The sequence below is a fragment of the Pristiophorus japonicus genome, chromosome 16 (genome assembly GCF_044704955.1).
Source record: "Pristiophorus japonicus isolate sPriJap1 chromosome 16, sPriJap1.hap1, whole genome shotgun sequence".
Lineage (NCBI taxonomy): Eukaryota > Metazoa > Chordata > Chondrichthyes > Pristiophoridae > Pristiophorus > Pristiophorus japonicus.
The window spans coordinates 122,152,514-122,165,969 of NC_091992.1; the positions used below are offsets into that span (position 1 = coordinate 122,152,514).

At 45.2% G+C, this 13,456-nt stretch overlaps 1 protein-coding gene across 1 annotated transcript in view; it reads left to right on the plus strand.

The window, feature by feature from the left end:
• LOC139226779 (dynein axonemal heavy chain 17-like) overlaps window positions 1-13,456 on the plus strand; it is a 1,002,254-nt gene that overhangs the window by 734,828 nt on the left and 253,970 nt on the right. Inside the window, exon 47 of the mRNA XM_070857781.1 lies at window positions 4,088-4,295. Coding sequence (XP_070713882.1) covers window positions 4,088-4,295 — 208 coding nt within the window. The remainder of the gene's footprint in view (window positions 1-4,087; window positions 4,296-13,456) is intronic.

Genomic DNA, 13,456 nt, shown 5'->3' on the forward strand with positions numbered 1-13,456 from the left:
AAGCAACGCCTCGATTTCAAAATTCTCATCCTTATTTTTAAATCCCTCCATGGCCTTGCCCCTCCCGATCTCTGTAGTCTCCTCCAGCCCCACAACCCCCCCCGAAATGTCTGCGCTCCTCTAATTCTGGCCTCTTGAGCATCCCTGAATATAATCACTCAACCATTGGTGGCCGTGCCTTCTGTTGCCAGGCCCAAACTCTGGAACTCCTTGCCTAAACCTCTCTGCCTCTCTACACCCCTTTCCTGCTTCAAGACACTCCTTAAAACCCACCTCTCTCCTGCGCTAATTTCTACTTATGCAGCTCGGTGTCAAATTTTTTCTCATTATACTCCTGTGAAGTGCTTTGGGACCTTTCACTTCACTACGTTAAAGGTGCTATATAAATACAAATGATTGTTATCAGTTGTTTTTACAAACCAGAAGCCTGCGAGAAACTTCATGAAGCTTCTTCCATGATTTCTGCATATTGTTGTCTTTGCAGTGTACACACAATGTCTAAAATTAGTCATTAACCCTTTCCGAGATCTTAGGGTCTAACATGATGCTGAGCTTGTGCATGTTTTTGTTCAGTCTAAGTGAGTGGCCAGAGAGGGGATGGCATCATTGGCAGGGGTGTGGAGTCTATGGCCAGTGCTGAAAACTATAGCTACAATCCTGCTGCTGTGATGTTCAGCTGAAGGAATTTGCAACTCAAACAGGCAGTTTGATAGCATGCAAATGATGATGAAGGGTCAAGATGAGTGGTGGGGAGATAGAGCTGGGTGTCATCAGTATGCATAAGAAAGTTGACCCTGTGCCTGTGGATGATATTTTCAGGGGCAACCAAATAATTAAGGATGAGGGGCCAAAGATGGATTCTTAGGGGACTCTAGAGGTGATGATGTAAAGGGAGGAAAAGTCATCATTGGAAATGCACTTACTACATCCAGACAGGTAGGAATGGAACCGTGCAAGGAGAGTTGAGGAGGACAAGATATAATAATGCAACATGCTCACATTCACAGAGAATATCATTCATGACTTTGGCTAAGGCAATTTGCACTCTGAGATGGGCAGAAATCAGACTGGAAGGATTTGAACAGGAGGCAACGATACACCAGAGGACTTTCGAAGGGAAAGGGCGGTTAGAGATTGGGTATTAGTTGGAGAATCACTCCAGCAGAAAGTCCCCAAGAATGAATCTTGTTCCTAGGGGAGTTGGAGTTATTTGGTTGAGTAAGGGGAGGAATATTCAGATCTCTGGTCTTGCAACTGAGGAAACCAACAGCAGTGTGAGAGAGGGGTCGAATTGATTGTTGTGTTCTCTTCCCTGAAGTATTGAACAGCTAGGTAACTGTATCTGTTGCAGGACAAAAGCCTTCCCCACAGTTCTGCAGGATGAATATGCACATTACTCTGTAGCCAGTATAACTTCACTCTTCGTCCAACTACAATTTCCTGATCACCTTCCAAGCTCCTCTTGCCAAACCCAGATCATCTGACTAATCTCAACCATCTTAATCCAAAACAATGATATGTACGCAGAAATATGTAATACCTTCAGCAGGTTACAGAAAAGCAAAGACACCCACAAATAATATCGCAATCATTGAAGATTCACTTGATTTCCATGGTCGCAATTCCCTTTGAAAACGAGCAGACTTCTTCACTCTGTCAAATTCTCACTTTGTTATCATTTACTTGCTGTATCCAGAATCTAGCCTAACTTCCCTTCTAGCTGGTACTGACGTTAAAAGCATGAAGATCTGTAAGTGTAGGAGGTGTGACTGAAACTGGCTACAGGCTGACTCAGAGCATCTGATCACTGCTTGTGACCAGCCAACTCACCATATAAGGAACAGTCAGTAGCTAAGCAGCTTCCTCACAGAAATGTAATTCACAGCTTAAAATTTAAAGAGATAAAATCCATTTTAAAAAAAAAGGCTGCATTTCTCATCAGCAATTTATCAATATTGAATGCTTAGCCGATTTTTGACTAAGGCATAAAATGCCCGTCATTGAATGCAATAGCCCTGGCCAATTGATAAATTGAGGACAATAGATAGATCCATGTATCAGTTCTCACCTCTGAAGACCACCATTGCCAGGAACAGAATTAAATGTGTTTTCCTTAGAGAAATCCTTTGAGAGTCCTTAGGACTCTTTACTACGATAAAGGCGCTATATAATTACAAGTTGTTGTTGTTGAGTGTGAAACCCTTACATGCTATTTCTAGTTTACAGAATATAAGTTACACATGTACCACAGGCTGCTCCTCACAAGGGGGATCGTCTGTCGTGGTTTTGGTGGAAGAGCCGCGGAAACAAAAAAACACAGCGTGTTCAAAATCTTAGCCAATAATATTTAATTTCAGCTGTCTGGAACCTGAGCTATCACTGTCAGTTATCAGCTACTCAAACTACTAGTGAATGAAGCCTAATGTTGCCTCCCTTTTAATGAACACCACTACATTTTGGAGTGAGTTAAGAATGTATTCACTGGAGTTCAGAAGAATGAGAGGGGACCTCATAGAAACGTTTAAAATTCTGACGGGTTTAGACAGGTTAGATGCAGAAAGAATGTTCCCAATGTTGGGGAAGTCCAGAACCAGGGGTCACAGTCTGAGGGTAAGGGGTAAGCCATTTAGGACCGAGATGAGGAGAAACTTCTTCACCCAGAGAGTGGTGAACCTGTGGAATTCTCTACCACAGAAAGTAGTTGAGGCCAATTCACTAAATATATTCAAAAGGGAGTTAGATGAGGTCCTTACTACTCGGGGGATCAAGGGGTATGGTGAGAAAGCAGGAAGGGGGTACTGAAGTTTCATGTTCAGCCATGAACTCATTGAATGGCGGTGCAGGCTAGAAGGGCTGAATGGCCTGCTCCTGCACCTATTTTCTATGTTTCTATGTATAACACTCTAGGATTTTTTTAATGATTGACAGCAAGACCATTCACTCACAGCGTGTGTCAGGACTCATTAATTGTAAGTCTACCCATTATTCCCTTTTCATCTATTGATGGAAAAGCATTGACAGTTTTAAAACTGAGAGGTCATTATCACAATTGGTGAAACCGACTTGAAGGTAACCATGCATTTCTTTGTGTAAGAACAACAAAAGTGAGCAAAGCATAACTGTTTGAATTCCATCTCTGGTAACGTTGCCAAGAAAAGCAATATAACTGACATATATTACAATCCCTTTGTATATAATTAAACAATAATATAGTATTTTGCACTGTTACTCATGATCATCTCTGCAGCTCTCACCATCCTCTGCTGCTGGCTTTAGCCCTTGGAATGCTTCCACTGCATTCTCAGCTTTAGGATCACCTCTGTACACCTGAGGCCCTGATCGTTCTACTTCCAGTTTCTGGTTCACAGGAAACTGACCCCACTCATTCCTTGCTTCAATTCAAGTCTCATATCTTACTCCTACTTTACCCAACCGCTCATCTCCCTGACCCCGTGTTGTATTTCCTACCCAATTGCACCTCTGCCACTCAATTGCTCCACTCCTGGGCCCATGTCCAGGAGTATTCATGAGCAACATAACAGATTTGCTAGCATTTGTAAATGTTTCTGCAATTGACTTTATAGCCATCATATGTAAAATAAATTATTTTTCTGACTTCCATCAAACTTTTGAGTTATACCCTGATTTTTACCTGTGCAAAATTAATCCTGAATAATTAGCAGGAATTATGTAGAGAAAATAAAACTGAAAAACACAGGGCCTTGTTGATGTAGTAAAGCTCAGAAAATAGTGGACCAAGGACGTGATTGCAGAAAGTAAGACCAAAACTTCATTAAATAGACTCAAATGTTAACCAAGATAGCTAATAGGCAGAGAAAAGGTTGCATAGGAGCAGATAGTGTACCACTGCATGTATCTGGAATATTCTAATGTGCCTTGATGTCCTTCCACACTGTATACGACTGCCATAGTTCTATTCTTAAGCTTTGTTTTTGCGTAAGGATGCTTCACTGCAAAATGATAATTAAAAGTTATTAATTCTAAAAAAAAATAAGCAGCTTCAAAGTGAAAACTATGATTCCATGCTATTGATAAATATATTTCCTAATTGTAACTTATGTCACAGGCTGTCCTCGTACATACAACAGAGACCATTCGCCTACGTTACTTCATTGATCTAATGCTAGATATTGGACGGCCAGTAATGTTAGCAGGAAATGCTGGAACAGGAAAATCTGTACTCGTGGGAGAAAAGTTGAATCATCTTAATATTGAGGAATATGTGATTCAGGCTGTCCCTTTTAACTTCTACACAAATTCTGCAATGTTACAAGGTATTGAAATTACCCAAGGTCAATAGAGCTGATTTTTATCTCCCAGTGAGAAATGGGCTGGCGGTGGGTAGGGCAAGAGCAATTACCGCCTGCAGGAGAAGAGGGGGGACCTCTTCTTTTCTGGTAACTCCTCAATTGCATGGCTGAGGCAAGTTACCAGTGCGAAACATACCCTCCATATGCAGCTCTTCGATTCGGAGGTGGGAAATTGGATGCTGCTGTAGGTTCTTAAGAGTTGCAGCAATTTAAAGGGGAGGTGCATTTTGTGCCCAAAATAAGGATACAATACCATAGAGCTGCAACAAAATGTGTCTAGGTAAGAAGAATTCTAGCAGGGCACTGAAATTTTCAGATGCAGCCATGCAGATCCTGATACAGATACTTCAGAATAGAGAGGAGCCGAAATTCACCGTCCCTCAAGGGACGGCTACCGCGTGGTTTGGACCACAGTCAGGTGTTTTTCCCTTCCCAAGCCATATTCAACTCGGGGGATTTGAGCGGTGCGCACTTCCGCCGGAAACGGCTGGGTGAAGCCGCAATAAAGGATGGTTTTCACCGGTGACCTCCACAGCGGTAGGCCGCTGAAAAGCTGCCAGACCAGCGATATTGAGCATCCAAAAAGTGGGATTTTTCCCAGCAGTGCCCCCGCGAATGCAACACCACTGAAATTTTGCCACGATCTGGGCCATTTGGTAGGGAAATTGTTTTATTCATTATTGTTTTTATTTCAGATTCCAGCATCTACAGTATTTTTCTTTTGAAATAGTTTTATTAATTGTTTTGGTTTCATTAAACCTGCTGAGTACTGCTCAGAGGTTTTCACAGACTTTTTTGTACAACTTGCAGGTTTGACTCATTAGTGGAGGCCTATGGACTGCAGAGACCTGCTTGGCAGGGTTTACCCTAAGGATGAGAGGAGTGTTGGGAGGGCAACACCTAGTCTACCTGGTCAGAAGCAGGGTGACATGCAGGAGAAGGCATCGTTGTCAGTACTATGCAGAGAGGCAGCGGACAAGGGAGGCAGCAGCCATGATTCCTTCATTCTGCGCCAGACCAGTGTGCCCGACGTCTTCACAGGCCCGAATCAGGATTGAGGTTGGCTGCTTGGGGACAAGGAATATCTCCTGTCCACCTGGCTACTCACTCCACTGCGGAATCCCAGGACAGCGCCAGAGCATGCATACGATGATGCGCATTGTGCCACCAGGTGCATCATCGAGCAAGTGCATAGGCATCCTTAAGCAGAGCTTCTGGTGCCTGGACCACTCTGGTGGCTGTTGTAATGGCTGTCTTGCTCTTTTTGCTTTGATGCTTTAAACATCGAAGTACACACACACACACACACACACACACACACTCAATTGTAGTAAAGGCAGGATCAGATCTTTTATTTAGACATTCATACTAAACAAACCCAGCATGGAAATTACTGAGATACTTCATAAAGGCAGCCCCTGCTTGCTCCGAGTTTCGTGGCTGCTTGTGATACACCTTCCAAGATTCTAGTCTGGTGTCCGTGTGTGTGTGACAAAAACCAGTTCCATCTCTTATACCTAAAAAGCTTTTGAACCCTTAGTACATTTCGACCATTAACATGCAGACAATGTAGAATCAAAATAGCATTGTCCTGAAATCACGGCTAACTGCTTTCTGAATTACTTTGCACAAACCAGATTGTTTAACATACAGATGATGTCATCAAATTGTAACAAGGTACACTCAAATACAAACAATGTCATGAATTATTATACACAACTCAGATGATCAGCAGAGAGGTTTCTTTGATTCCATGCATATATTATTATTCGCATAGTAACAAGTTGCACTCATACTCAACATTTCAATGGCTAAAAGGCACCATATCGCCTAGCAGCCTCTTTCAATCCAATCTTGAATCCTCCAACTTTTAACTCTTTCGATCTCCAGACTGCACGGAAGCAAAAAGTTCAGAAATGCAGGCTTGCACTCCCACAGTGGCACCTTGCAGTACTCTCCTCAATGGATGTCCATAATCATCTCGGTCTGCTGCATGCTGCACAAACTGGCCATTATAGGGGACAGCCGCTGGAGGTCGAGCCAGCAGTACCACCTGAGGAGGAGGGGGCGCAGGACGAGGAGGATCCCCCCTCGTCCCAGAGCTAGGAGGCGTCGACCTATCGCCACCCTGGAAGGGTCGGGTGCAGACTAGCTCTGGAAGGGTGCGCCCTCACATATGAGGTGCCTGACACCTCCCCTGCAATCTCCCTCTATGCATTATGTACTGATGGTCTGCCAGGTTTCCCCACGTCAGGAAACTGTATTCTTCTGTCCTCCACACCATCCATCAGTGTCTCCAGTTCCCTATCAGTGAACCTTTTGGCTCTCCTTGCCATCCTTTCTCCCTTCAGGGCCGAGCTGCAAACCCTGTCCTTTAAAAAGGCCAGGGAGCAGCTGGCTCATTAGAAAACCTTACCTGCATGCTGAAATTCTCAGTGGTGATAACGCTCAAATTAAGACAGCCACACCACTGAAAAATCCACTTTGGAAGGGTTCATTAGCGATGGAACCCATTTGTTCACTTTTGGAGCTGAATATGGGGTGGCCCAGCCACGAAAAAATGTCAGCGCTAATGGTCCCAAAAAGGTGGGGGGGGGGGCAGCACCAGCTTTCCAGCGGTACTGAATTTCGGACCCTCTGAGCCTCTTCCATGAGGATGGTCGATGGGTATTACATCAAATTGGCAAGTGGGCATGGCAAGAAGTGACATAACACATGAATGTCCTCAGATTTTTCTGCAGGATCTAGTTGCTCTCCAAAAAGAAATGTACTGATCGCTCCAAGAGTGCCAAGGTAAGACACACAAAATTCAACACCACTGGAAAGCTGGCACTCACCCCGACTTTTTGGGGCCAGTACCGCCGAAATTTTTTCGGTGCTGGCCCAACCCATATTCAGCTCCAAAAGTGATAAAATGGGTTCCAGTGCTAAGGAACCCTTCCAAATTGGATTTTTCAGTGTTGTGGCTGTGTTAATTGGAGCGTAATTACCACGGAGAAATTCAGCATGCACGTAAGGGTTTCTAACCAGCCAGCTGCTTTTTAAAGGCCAGGGTTTGCAGCTGGGACCTGAGAGGGGAAGGTGTTTGGAAGGATAGCTGGTGTAAGAGGTGCAAGGAGAGCCAACGGGTTCACTGATCTGGAGCTGGAGGCACTGACGGATGGTGTGGAGGAGAGGAGAAGAATACTGTTTACTGATGTGGGGAAACCTGGCAGACGGGCAGTAAATAATGCATGGAGGGAGATTGCAGGGGAGGTGTCGGGGACCTCCATATATGTGAGGACACCCATGCAGTGCAGGAAGAGGTTTAATGACATCATGCGGCTTATGAAAGTGAGTACCACTGCCACCAACTGCTGACCTTGCATCTGCAAGACTCCCCTTCAACATGCTCTTATTTCCCATACTCACTGTTTTAGTCACTCAAGCTGTATTTCATTGTTCACGCCTCTATACATATATGTGTGTGTTCTTGCAATGGAGGCTCCCTTTCGTCTCTCACTTACAGCTGCATGTCACATACAAACACTTGTGCACTCATTTCTCATGCGCCATCACAGTGGTACTCACTGACCATGCTTTCTTTTGCAGGCCAAACTGGCTCACAATAGAGCCGAGCAAATGATGACCGGGGGCTGGAGAAGCAGAGACATGGGCGCTCACACCTGTGGAGCAGAGGGCTCGAGCATTGGTCGGTGGCCATGCTGCATTCCCTGTGGCCGACGGTATTGCAGATGCCGATGTGGGTAAGTGAAGGCCCTCCTTGAATGACTCCTTCAATGTGCCAGCGCCTACTGTTCCTTACCTTCATGGAGGGCATCCTCCATGCCTTCTTCCCCAACCTTTCCCTCAAGGCAGCCCTTCTCCCATTTATGCTTGTATATGTCACGCCCCCCCGTGAGCAGCGTTACTGGCGGCAGTGATGAGGGCAGCATTGGTAAATGAGGCCATCGTTGAATGTGCTCGCTACTTCAATGCGCCAGTGCCTACTGTGCTTTTCTGTCCAAAAGTGTGCTAGGTGCAGGCTCCATGTGTTAATACCCCACCTCCCCCTCATGGCAGCCCTTCGTCCATTTATGCTTGCGGATGAAACACCACCAAAACAGACACTTGAGAGGCCACATGCAGACCTGAAACGTAGGTTGCCTGATATCTCCTCAAGCAGTGATGAGGACACTGAGGTCTCCAGTGATGAAGGCATGATATTCAGCACTCCCCAGCTCATGCCAAGAAATAATGAGGAAGAGGAGGACGAGGAAGAGATGGATAGCACAAGCCCACGTCACTGCTTCCATCCACACGCGCCAGCTCAGATATTGGTGGGAATGCGCAGTCTGATATAGTTGACGTAGTAGGTGGGGTGGCACTGGATATTGCACTGGGGCCTAGCAGGCAATGGTGAGCTCCCGGAGTGTCCATGTGGATCCACCTGTGATGCAACCTGCAGGTGATGTGGCAGCTGCCATATTGGCACGGGCACGAGGGAACGATCACATCGGTCTACATTGGAGAGGATGGCCACGGTACTGGAAGCGTAGAATGCTCTTATGCAGCTCTGGGCAGCAGGCCATGGAGTGTCTTAGTGCTGCCATGGTGCGTCAAACCACTGCCATCACTGGTGGATTTGAAACTCTGGCTGCTCTCCTGTAGTCTCCGCTCGATGCCACCAGACACCTCAGTGTTGTGTTCGCTGTTGGGTCCAACACGGGCCATGGGGGAACATCCGGTCTTTCGCCACAGCACTGACCTGACCTCCCTCAGCTTGGTAGTGGTGGTCATGTGCCGTCCCCGGGGAGTGACGCAGGCTCCCCGGACCAGGATGCTGATGATGGGCTCTCTCAGGATCGCAACATTCCTGGCCCCAGATGTCCCACTCCATCAGTGCCTCCACCCGAGCCAAGCCAGACTGCACCCTCCCAGGCCCAGAAGTGTTCCAAGGCATCCTAGAAGGACAGATGTAGCTCCTACACAACAACCACAACAGCATTCCTGGACCCATGTTGCAGCCACAGGGATGACACTTGGGCATAGTATTAGGGTAGTCACGCTTAAGAGGTGTTATAGTGAGATGTACAGGGGTAAAAAATGATTAGACTTATATTATTATTGTTTATGTTGTGTTTTTGCACTGAATTGGATAATTTGATAAATCTTTATTTTTGGCACATATATCTGGCCAGCTATTTCATTTGGGAGTGAGCAATTCTGCGTGAAGGTACCCATTGCGATGGCCATTGAAAGTGGGAGCTGAAGGGTCATGTGTGGATGGAATTATCTGAAGTGAGCAGCTATGCAACGCAACTGCACTTCCCTTGAAGGATTGCGATGAGGATGATGCCTCCTCGCTCTGGGATGACGGAGATCTCCTCCTTTGATGGTACTGCTAGCTCGACCTCCAGCGGCTGTCCCCTCATGGCCAGGTTGTGCTGCATGCAGCAGACGACAACGAATATGGAGACCCGTTGAGGAAGGTACTGCAATGCGCCACCAGAGCGGTCCAGGCAATGGAACCTCTGCTTAAGGATGCCAATGCAGTGCTCGATGATGTACCTGGTGGCAGAATGAGCATCATTGTATGCATGCTCTGGCGCTGTCCTGGGGTTCCGCAGTGGAATGAGCAGCCAAGTGGACAGGGGATATCCCTTGTCCCCAAACAGCCAACCGCAATCCTGATTTGGGCCGGTGAAGAGGGCGGGCACACTAGTCTGGGGCAGAATGAAGGAATCATGGCTGTTTCCTGGTTACCTCTTATCAACTGCCAGGATGGTGGTCATATGAGCTGCACATTCAGGGGTGATGTTGTGGTGCCCTCAGCCTAACATGTGTGCGGTCAATGGCACTGTGCACCCTTGGGAAGCCTGCAATTCTGGCAAATCCGGCCTGCCGCTCCACTTGTTTCTCCCTCATCAGGAAGGAGATGTACTGGACCTTTCTCCTGTACAGTGCATCTGTGAACAGCCCGATGCACAGATGTGCCGAGAATTGGGAGATGTTGCTAATGTCTGCAGTGGCAGACTGGAAAGACCACGTGGCATAAAAATTCAAGGCGATGGTGACTTTGGCCTCCACTGTGAGGGCGATTCTGAGCCTGTGGGCACAAAAGAGTGCACTAACAAATAGGGTCCAGGTAAGAAAAAATAGCTAAGACAAATAGGGCTATAGTACAAAATAATGTTAAGATATCTAATAATGTTAAAAAGACACATTTAAAAGCATTGTATCTGAATGCATGAAGCATCTGTAATAAGGAAGACGAATTAACAGTGCAAATAGATGTAAATGGATACGATATGGTTGCAGGGTGACCAGGATTGGGAACTGTATATCCAAGGATATTCGATATTAGGAAGGCCAGGCAAAAAGGAAAAGGGGGTGGTGTGGCGTTGTTAGTAAAGGATGAAATCAGAGCAATAGTGAGAAAGGATATTGGCTCAGAAAATCAAGATTTAGAATCAGTCTGGGTGGAGCTAAGGAGCACCATGGGGCAGAAAATATTGGTGGGAGTTGTCTATATGCCTCCAAACAGAAGTGCTATTGTTGGGGATGGCATCAAACAGGAAATTAGCATGGGTACTACAATAATCGTAGGTGACTTTAATCTACATATAGACTGGCCAAACCAAATTAGTAATAATACTGTGGCAGATGAATTCCTGGAGTGTGTACGAGATGGGTTTTTAGATCAGTATGTTGTTGAGCCTACTAGGGAACAGGCTATCCTAGATTGGGTATTGTGTAATGAGAAGGATTTAATTAACAGTCTTGTTGTGCAGGGTCCTTTTAAGGAAGAGTGACCATAACATTGAATTCTTAAGATGGAAAGTGAAGTAGTCCAATCCGAAACTAGGGTCCCAAATCTAAACAAAGGAAACTACGAAGGTATGAGGAATGAATTGGCTATGATAGACTGGAAAGATTCATTAAAAGGCATGACGGTGGATAGGCAATGGTTAATATTTAAGGAACGAATGCATGAATTTCTGGCGTAAAAACACAAGGAAAAGTGGCCCAACATGACAAACAAAAGAAATTAGGGATGGTATTAGATCCAAAGAGGAGTTCTACAAAGTTGCCAGAAAAAGTAGCAAGTCTATGGATTGGGAGCAGTTTAGAATTCAGTAAAAAAAGGACCAAGAGATTGATTAAGAGGGGAAAAATAGAGTACGAGAGTAAACTTGCAAGGAACATAAAAACCGACAAGTACGTAAAAAGAAAAAGATTAGTGCAGACAAATGAAGGTCCTTTACAGACAGAAATTGGAGAATTTATAATGGGGAACAAGGAATGGCAGAACAATTAAATAAATACTTTGGTTCTGTCCTCATGGAAGAGGACACAAATAACATCCCAGAAATGCTAGGGAACCAAGGGTCTAGTGAGCAAGAGGAATTAAAGGAAATGATTATTAGTAAGAAAATAGTGATGGAGAAACTAATGGGACTGAAGGCCGATAAATCCCCAGGGCCTGATGATCTGCATCCCAGAGTACTAAAAGAGGTAGCCTTGGAAATAGTAGATGCATTGGTTGTCCTCTTCCAAAATTCTATAGATTATGGAACAGTTCCTGCAGATTGGAGGGTGGCAAATATAGCCCCACTATTTTTTTTAAAAAAAGAGGGAGAGAGAAAACTGGGAACTACAGACCAGTTAGCCTAACATCAATAGGAGGGAAAATGCTCGAGTCTATTATAACAGATGTGATAACGGCATACTTAGATAATATCAACAGGATTAAACAAAGTCAACATGGATTTATGAAAGGAAAATAGTGTTTGATAAACCTACTGGAGTTTTTTGAGGATGTAACTGATGGAATAGATAAGGGAGAACCGGTAGGTGTAGTGTATTTGGATTTTCAGAAGGCCTTTGATAAAGTCCCACATAAGAGGTTAGTGTGCAAAATTAAAGCACATGGGATTGGGGGTAATGTATTGGCATGGATTGAAAATTTGTTAACTGACAGGAAACAGAGTAGGAATAAACTGGTCTTTTTCGGAGTGGCGGGCAGTGATGAGTGGGGTACCAGAGGGATCAGTGCTTGGGGCCCCAGCTATTCACAATATATATAAATGATTTGGATGAGGGAACCAAATGTAATATTTCCAAGTTTGCTGATGAGACAAAAATAGGTGGGGTTGTGAGGAGAACTCATGGATGCTGCAAGGCAATTTAGATAGGTTGAGTGAGTGGGCAAACACATGGCAGATACAGTATAACATGGATAAATGTGAAGTTATCCACTTTGGTAGGAAAAACATAAGGACAAAGTATTATTAAAATAGTGATGGCTTGGGGGGAAGTGTCGATGTACAGGGGGGCCTGGGTGTTCTTGTGCACCAGTCATTGAAAGCAAACATGCAGGTGCAGCAAGCAGTTAGGAAGGCAAATGGTATGTTGTCCTTCATTGCATAGAAACATAGAAACATAGAAAATAGGTGCAGGAGTAGGCCATTCGGCCCTTTTGAGCGTGCACCGCCATTCAATGAGTTCATGGCTGAACATGCAACTTCAGTACCCCATTCCTGCTTTCTTGCCATACCCCTTGATCCCCCTAGTAGTAAGCACTACATCTAACTCCTTTTTGAATATATTTAGTGAATTGGCTCAACTTTCTGTGGTAGAGAATTCCACAGGTTCACCACTCTCTGGGTGAAGAAGTTCCTCCTCATCTCGGTCCTAAATGGCTTTCCCCTTATCCTTAGACTGTGACCCCTGGTTCTGGACCTCCCCAACATTGGGAACATTCTCCCTGCATCGAACCTGTCGAAACCCATCAGAATTTTAAATGTTTCTATGAGATCCTTTCTCATTCTTCTGAACTCCAGTGAATACAAGCCCAATTGATCCAGTCTTTCTTGATATGTCAGTCCCGCCATCTCGGGAATCAGTCTGGTGAACCTTCGCTGCACTCCCTCAATAGCAAGAATGTCCGTCATCAAGTTAGGAGACCAAAACTGTACACAATACTCCAGGTGTGGCCTCACCAAGGCCCTGTACAACTGTAGGAACACCTCCCTGCCCCATACTCAAATCCCTTTGCTATGAAGGCCAACATGCCATTTGCTTTCTTAACTGCCTGCTGTACCTGCAAGCCAACCTTCAATGACTGATGTACCATGACACCC